An 8,350-nucleotide genomic window follows, 5' to 3' on the forward strand; every position below is an offset into this window, starting at 1 on the left:
CTGGAACTTGCTATGTAGACCATGCTGGCCTTGAACTCCCAGAGATCCACCTGCCTCTGCCTCCCGAGTGCTGGGATTAAAGGCATGTGCCACCACACCCGGCTTGTGTTTTTTTTTTTTTTTTTTTTTAAATCATCCTTTTCCCTAGAAAATTATTACATTTAAATTTTTTGGTTTTGTGCATGCCAGGTGAGTGCTCTCCTAATGAGCAGTTACACCCCAGCCCAAACTCTTTTTTTGTCTTTTTGAGACAGAGTCTCCCTGTAGCCCCAGCTGGCCTGGAACTCACTATGTAGACCAGGCTGGCCTTGAACTCACAGAGAGTGCCTCTGCCTCCTGGGTGATGGGATCAAAGGCCGCAAAGGCGGCGACACCATGCCCAGCTCTAACAACTCTGAAAGGAAGAATTTGTTTATAGGCCCCACACTGCAGTTTGGTTAGTTGATAGCCTCTTCACTGATTCCCACGGAGCCTGGTGGGCCTCAGCACCATGGCCACGGAGGAGAAGAAGCCAGAAACAGAGGCGGCAAGAGCACAGCCCACCCCCTCCTCATCGGCTACACAGAGTAAGGTATGTTCCTGGAGGCCTCTGGGTCAGAGATACTTGGGAGATTCTTGGGGATATTGTTTCCAGGCCGATAGTCCTGGCACCTCAGTCTCCTAGGTTTGTTGCCGTTTGATTTCCTGACCTCAGTGCAGCAACTGCCCAGCAACTCGGGATTCCAGGCCTATTACCTAGATTGTGGGGCAGGGCGATATATAAAATACAGATTCCTGTGCCGGCTCTGTTGGCGCATGCCTTTAATCCCAGCAATCGGAAGGCAGAGGCAGGCGGATCTCTGAGTTTGAGGCCAGCCTGGCCTCTATAGCGAATCTCTCTCTCTATAGGGAGACCCTGTCTCAAAAACACCAAAAAAAAAAAAAAATGCAGATTCCTGGTCCTGATTGTAACATGGGGTGTGTGTGTGTCTGGTAGGGACTCCAGGGAAAGAGGGCTTTGACGGGAGTGAGGGCAGGCTCACGCAGGGTGACACCAGATGGAGCTCTGGGGGTTCTTCGTGTGAGTTTGGAGCTAGCTAGTACTGGATCACATTTTGGGAATCGAGTGAGGTGACTGGGCAGTGGTGGTGCTTCTGGCTGAGCTGTACTGTCTCCCACAGCCCACACCTGTTAAACCGAACTACGCACTGAAGTTCACCCTGGCTGGCCACACCAAAGCCGTGTCCTCTGTGAAGTTCAGTCCGAACGGGGAGTGGCTGGCGAGTTCGTGTGCGTATCCTCCAGCTCCTGGGCAGTGAACGGGTGGTCTGGGCTGTGTTTAGCATTTGCCATGTCCCCTCCATGAGGCCTGTCCCTTCACATGCCATTGCCACTCTGAAGTGAAGAGCTGGGAGGTTGGAGGGGGGCGTACCTCCATGTGTCACACCTAGTCCACGCAGCCACGGTGCTGGTTCCTTGGGCTGAGTTGGGAGACCCTGAGTGCTGGGGGTTGGGTGGCTGCCACCTGTTCTGAGCCCCAGCTCCTCTTCCTGCCTTTCAGCTGCTGATAAACTCATTAAAATTTGGGGAGCCTATGATGGAAAGTTTGAGAAAACCATATCTGGTCACAAATTGGTAGGTGTCCTGTGAGGTGCGCTGGCTGTTGAGCAGGGTGGCTGGGTGCTGGTGTGTCAGGCCTGTCTAGGACTTGTGGGTCCAAGGTCTCGCTACATAGCCCAGGCAGGTCTAGAGTTTGCAAGCCTCCTGCCTCTGTCTCAGGCTTGTGCTACCACCCTGGCTGCCGCTCAGGTTTTCTATGCAAGCACTCTGAACCTCCAGGTGGGCAACGGCCCATCCAAAGCATAGGTAGTCTTCAGGGTCCTGCTGGTTGGAGGATTTCCTGGGGTCCTGGTGCATGTGTGTGTTTGATCTTTTACTGGTCAGTTGGATTTTGTCATACAAGGTGGTAACCAACAGTGTTTTCCTCCCCAAGGGAATATCTGACGTAGCCTGGTCATCAGATTCTAACCTCCTTGTGTCTGCCTCTGATGACAAAACTTTGAAGATATGGGACGTGAGCTCGGTAACTGACAGTGGTCCTTTCCCAGCGAGGCCTTGCAGCTGATGAGTTGGGTGTGGGGATGGCTGGTCTCTGGGAGGTCGTCAGATGTGCTGGCTGTGTCTGGGGACAGCCTCTGGGAGTCACAGGGCTTGTGTGCTGTGCTCTAGGGAAAGTGTCTGAAGACCCTGAAAGGCCACAGTAACTACGTCTTCTGCTGCAACTTCAACCCCCAGTCCAACCTCATCGTCTCAGGGTCTGTAAGTGCGCGGGGCTCTCCTCCGGGGTGCTGTGCTATGTGCTGTCACATATTGGTGTTCAGCATGGGGAGGGCAGGCTGGCTTCCATGAGGGGCTGGTTTTGGGTTTCAGGGACCCCACCTTTGGCACTCAACTGTCCTGTAGTCACTTTAGTGTCCTGTCACCTTTAGTTTGATGAGAGTGTGAGGATATGGGACGTTAAGACGGGGAAGTGCCTCAAGACCTTACCTGCACACTCGGACCCCGTCTCAGCTGTAAGTCTCCTGCCGCGACGTACCGTGCCTTACTGTGATGCCCAGCAGCGGTCCCTCTAGATGGTGGACTTGATGTGTTTGCATGCTGTGGCTGGCGAGTGGGTGGGGTGGGGGAGCATCCTGGGGCACTTTGTGTGGGCTGGGAGGTAGAGGGCCAGGGATTTTCAGGGGTCGTCCTGGAATGACCTTTCCCAGGAGGGGGACCAGGCCTACAAGGGTGTATTTGGAGAAGAGGGAGTGCCCACACCTTGGGCACTGAACACAGGTAAGGTGACCGGGTGGAGTAGCTTTGATTGGGGCAGGGTGTGACCCAGCTGTGAGGACCCTCAGTGAGCTAGTGCTGTATGGCCCAGTCCTCCTGCATGGCCGCGGTCCCTATGCAAAACAGGCGACAAGCCTTGGAGACAAGCCTCAGACCACACATTTCAAATGCAGCAGTGTTGTGTACGAGCCCAGGCTGGTCTCAGACTTACTGTGTAGCTGAGGATAACCTTGACTATTTGATCATCCTACATCATCTTCTGAGTTCAGGGTTATAGGTGTGCACCACCACGTCTCATACGTGTGCGTATGTGTCTATATATGCACGTATGTTTGTATACATATTTATATGGTGCTGGGAATTGACCCTAGTGCCTCATACATGGTAGACTAGTGTTGTGCCACAGCCCCAGCCCCAGCCCAAATTGTCCATTTCAAAAAGTAGCATCGAGGGTGAGACTTAATCTCAGAACAAAGCTCAGGACTACGGAGATAGCCCAGTGGGGCAGCATTTGCTTAGAATTCTTGAGTTCACAGGCTTAGTCTGTGACCCTCGAAAACGTAGGGGCCTGAAGGTCCCTAGCACAGGGACCTTCATAGCCTCTGCTCTGATGGCAGGATTGGGTGTCTGTTGTGACCAGGTACAGTGCTTGCTAAAGCCCTGGCAGTGTAGTACCTTAAGTGTCTCAGCCTTAGATGTCCTGGTGTGCACGAGTCTTCCCTGTGCCAGTGCTAGTGTGAGGCCCCACTGCTGCTGAGGTGACGCGTGCAGGAGTCACACTGGCCCAGCCTGATCCCTGCTGGCAGCTCCAGTCCTAGGGCCACGTGCGGTCATCGTGAGGTAGATCTGATTTTTATACCGGGGCACCACTGGTAGAAAAGCAAGCTAGACTAAGAGCCGTCGTGAGCACAGAGAAGGCGGTGGTTGGGGCAGCTGCAGGGTAAGGAAAAAAGGGGGTTCAATCAGTGTCGTAGGAATTGGTGTGTGCTCCACCCTGGAAGGCAGCAGGTGTAGGAAGCGCAGTGTCTGCCCGCGGTCAGCTAGGAACACCCCCCGCCCCCCCAAGCCTTCCTGCACTGCCTTGATCCTGAGTGATGGGCTGTCCCTGCTGCTGCTTCCCTTCCAGTTCACAAAGGCGCCCTGGGGTCTGTACACTCACACTTCCTGGGACCCACAGTGGGCTGACACTTGACTAAGGACTTTCTTTTTGGAGGCAGGGTCTTCCTGTAGTCACTTGCTGGCTTGGCTATGTAGACCAGTTTGGGCTTGATCTCACAGAGATCCACCTACCTTTGTCCCTGAGTGCTGGGACTAAAGGTGTGCACCGTCATGCCTGGTGTATGGCCAGTTACTCGTTTTTTTTTTTTTTTTTTGAGCTGTGGCCTCAGCTGGCCTGGTGCTCGCTATGTAGATCAGGTTGGTCTCAAACTCACAGAGATCTACCTGCCTCTGCCTCCCAAGTGCTGGGATTAAAGGTGGTACCACCACACCTGGCTGTCTGGGTAGTCTTGAAGAAAGTTTTCTAACTGCTTCTATCAAAGAGGAGCCTGTTGGCACTGCTGAGCACACTCACAGGATACTTGAACCTGTGGTGCTGGGACTGGACAGCCCCCTCTGCTGCTGCTTAGAGTTTGTGATGAGCCAGGACTGACCTCCACTGAAGGCACAGCCTGCAGCGTGAGTTGTCTCCATCTACTGGACTCTCACTGCAGTCGAGTCTACAGAGAGCCTTTGTTGGTGAGATCCCAGCGGGGCCGCTGCCCCAGGGTTCACTCGATGTTTCTCTTACATGCCACCTCAAGCCTCAGCATGGGCTGCATGGAAAAGCCGGGCAGCTTGGCTCGTCACCCTGTGGGGTGGTGACCTTGATGAGAGTGTTTTGCACACTAGAGACAGGATGGACGTGGGTCAATAGATGGAGCAGAGGAAAGGAGCTCTGAGCGGCCACAGTTGAGTGGCTGCTGCTTCTGGATTCAGCGTGTGGCTGGCTGCAACAGAAAGTGACCCCTGTGGACCTGTGCTCTATAGAGTCCAGCCTGGTGGGCTCTAGGCAAGGTCCACAGGCCACTGATGACAGCGTCTCTGGGAATCTGTGAGGTGGGGGCTACAAGTGTTTGTGCACACCTGTGAGCCCAGCCCTTAGGAGTCCAGATGACTGTATAGTGAGACCCTGTCTTGGGCCCTACAGCAGACCCCCAAATCGGAATTTAGAAACCAGAGTCCAGGTAGTCCTCCAGGGGCCTCTGGCAGTGTGTATGGCAACTTTTGGAGACATAACATGTGATTGTCACAGTTAGATGCTACTGGCACTTTGTGAGTAAGGGACGTGGTTGCACTGCACAGGACATGTCCAACATGGGCCCTCCCAGATGTCACCAGTGCTGGTCTGGGTGGTGGAGGAAGTGGCCTGAGCCTCATTCCTGGGCTGTGGCACCAGGGGCTTCCTGTTCACAGAGGAACTGTGTCCCCATACCATGCAGTAAGACAGTTTTATTTGTAAAAGGGCTTATCTTGGGTCATACCTGCCCAAGACACAAATAGAAGTGACAGAATTTGTGATGGACTCTTAATTCCTGGCTCTAAAATTCCCTTGGATGAAGAATGAGAAAGCAAGTCTGGAGATGATGCCTGGTGGACAGAGGGCTTGCCTAGCACGCACCACGTCTCACGTGCTGTCCCGTCCTGCACAGAACCCTGTGCATGTAGGTTGAGTGCTTGCCTAGCACGCACCACGTCTCACGTGCTGTCCCGTCCTGCACAGAACCCTGTGCATGTAGGTTGAGTGCTTGCCTAGCACGCACCAGGTCTCACGTGCTGTCCCGTCCTGCACAGAACCCTGTGCATGTACGTTGAGGGCTTGCCTAGCATGCACCAGGCCTGAGTTCCATCCACAGTACTGTAGAACCCAGGCATGATGGTGCACGCCTGTGGTCTTGGCACTTAGGAGGCAGTAGGTTGAGTGCTTGCCTAGCACGCACCAGGCCTGAGTTCCATCCACAGTACTGTATAGAACCCAGGCATGATGGTGCACGCCTGTGGTCTTGGCACTTAGGAGGCAGAAGCAGGAGGTGGCTAGGTGAGCCTGAGCCACATAGTGAGTTCAGGGTCAGTCTGGGCTGCATGAGACCTGCCTCAAAAAGGTAAACAGCTGGGCATGGGGAGGCACAGGCAGGCAGATCTCTGTGAGTTCAAGGCCAGCCTGGTCTACATAGTGAGTTCAGGCCAGCTGGGACTACAGGGAGACCCTTCTCAAAAAGATGAAAAAATGAAACGTAAACAGTGAACTTGTAAGTTACAAGAGGGCCTGGAGTCACCTCAAGACCACCGGGGGCTCACAGTGATGGGTTTAGAGTGGCCTGTGTCTCATGGCTGCTCCCTCAAAGCCAGGGGTCCATCCCGCTTATCCTGTGGCAGTGGCCACGACCCAGGTGTCAGACTCAGATTGTGGGGGCTCAGTGACACAGGCTGAGTGGGGGGCACAGAATCCCTGGCCTTTGGACCATTACAGGAGGCCTGGATGCTCTTGACTTCTCTCTTGACTTTTATCTCTTGTTTTTTTGTGGTAAGTAAGGGAAGTTTTAAGGCATATTATCATGTCAGGTTGTGCCCACAGCAGGGCAGATGGTCACTTAGACCGGGGTGGTGCTGCCCAGGGGGCTGGGAATGGAGGCTGTTGCAGCACAAAGCCGGGTGCAGGTGACTAGGACATCAGCTTCTCTTTCCTCTAAATTGTAGGTACACTTTAATCGTGATGGATCGTTAATTGTTTCCAGTAGCTATGATGGCCTCTGGTGAGTGAGTCTTCCTTTGAATCGTGAGTAAATGTCCAAGGCCTGTTCTTGTCACTCCAGCTCTGGAGTGCAGTGCAGCAGGGACACATGCCCCACTGGTTGCAGGAATACTGACAGACACGTGGCATGAAGTCCAGGGGGGTGAAACGTTACCAAAGGAGATGGCCAGAGTTGGTGGGGCTGAGGCGAGCTCTCCCAAGGCAGAGTGAGCTCTTAGCAGACTCTCCATTGTGCCCTTCCTGTGCTGCAGAGTGAGCGACTAGCTCTTGGGTAAGTACAGAAGGCTGATGGGAACCTTCAGGAACGCCCCTTGTGGGCCTCAGGAACCCTGCAATCCGATGGAAGCGAGGTGGTGCCTGGGGATGGGGGTGCTGTGGATCTGAGTGCCAGGGCCTCCAGGAGGGAAGAGCACAGTGTGGGCGTTTACCTTTAACTTAGGCAAGTCCCGCACAGAGGCAGGCATGAGGTAAAGCAGTCCTTGCATCCTGGGCTTCCAGGCAGCCTCTAGTCTCCAAGAGCGGTTGGTGGAGAGGAGGGATGATGGCAGCAGCCACTGTGGAGTATGCCAGTAGGACTTGGCGGTTAGTGACCTTCCATGTTGAGCAGAGAGGCCAGCAAAGGGTGAGGTGAATGATAGGTGTGAGTGGGACACAGTGCAGGTGTGGCAGGAGCCATGGGGTGGCGGAGTGCCCTCCTTAGAGGCTGTTGGCTTTAGGCTAGAAACGCCTGGCTTCATGCTGCTTTTGTCTTTGAGACAGGGTCTCCCTAGAGCTTCAGTCCATGCTCCTGTTAAGGACCCTATAATGGAGTGTTTGAGGTGGATTTGAAGGGCAGGGCAGGGCAGTCAGGTGACCTGGTAGATTGCAAACCAAGGAGCTAGAGATCTTTGTACCCAAGCAGCACAGCAACAAGGCCAGAGTAAAGTCACATACAGCAAGAGCTTGGGGGTGGGGTGGGGGGGCTGTGTGTGTGTGTGTGTGCACGCGCGCACGCGCGCGCTGGGGATGGAACCCAGGGCCTCAGATGTGCCCAGCAGGAGCTTTGCCATCAAGCCCCACCGTAGCCCTGAGAGTGCTTTATTTTTATTTTTTATTTCATTTATTTAAATTTTTATTTTCATTTTATGTGTATGCGTGTATTGCCTGCATGTAGGTAAGTGCAACCATGTTGTGCAACGCGGTGGAGGACAGAAGAGGTTGTCGGATCCCCTGGAACTGGAGTTATGGACAGTTGTTAGCTGCCATGTGGGTCTTAGGATTCGAACCCAGGTCTTCTGCAAGAACAACCAGTGTTCTTAACTGCTGAGCCATCTCTCCAGCCCCGAGTGCTTTGTTTCTTATTTTTACTTTTTGGTCTTTCTGTGACAGGGTTTCCCTGCAGCCCCAGCTGGCTTGGAACTCACAGAGATCTGCCTGCCTTTGCCTCTTAAGTGCTGGGATTAAAGGTGTGTGCCACCATGCCTGGCTGATTGCTTTTTAAAAAAAAAAATTTATTTTTTTTAACTTTTGCAAAAGCTTTATTGAGAATTTCATACATGCATATAAGGTGTTTGGATCAAATCCATGCCCACTCCCTTCCCTCCAACATTCCCCCCTCTGAAGAGCTAACCCTAAAATCTTTTAGGGATTAGATAAAGACATTAAAATACTTTTGACGTTTTTGGCCTTTGGAACAGAGTATGTTGCTAAGAGGCCCAAGGACATTTTGACTTTTAGCCCAGAAACTAGCTACTTTTCTTTGGTGTC

At 53.2% G+C, this 8,350-nt stretch overlaps 1 protein-coding gene across 1 annotated transcript in view; it reads left to right on the forward strand.

The window, feature by feature from the left end:
- Window positions 1-400: 400 nt before the first annotated feature.
- The window catches only part of Wdr5 (WD repeat domain 5), a 19,130-nt gene continuing 11,180 nt past the window's right edge, over window positions 401-8,350 (forward strand). The window contains exons 1-7 of the mRNA XM_008843924.3: window positions 401-571; window positions 1,161-1,269; window positions 1,541-1,614; window positions 1,973-2,062; window positions 2,209-2,298; window positions 2,469-2,552; window positions 6,550-6,605. Coding sequence (XP_008842146.1) covers window positions 491-571; window positions 1,161-1,269; window positions 1,541-1,614; window positions 1,973-2,062; window positions 2,209-2,298; window positions 2,469-2,552; window positions 6,550-6,605 — 584 coding nt within the window. The 5' untranslated portion in view covers window positions 401-490. The remainder of the gene's footprint in view (window positions 572-1,160; window positions 1,270-1,540; window positions 1,615-1,972; window positions 2,063-2,208; window positions 2,299-2,468; window positions 2,553-6,549; window positions 6,606-8,350) is intronic.

Source organism: Nannospalax galili, unplaced genomic scaffold, assembly GCF_000622305.1.
Source record: "Nannospalax galili isolate Female #2095 unplaced genomic scaffold, S.galili_v1.0 scaffold300, whole genome shotgun sequence".
NCBI classification, from domain to species: Eukaryota; Metazoa; Chordata; class Mammalia; order Rodentia; family Spalacidae; genus Nannospalax; species Nannospalax galili.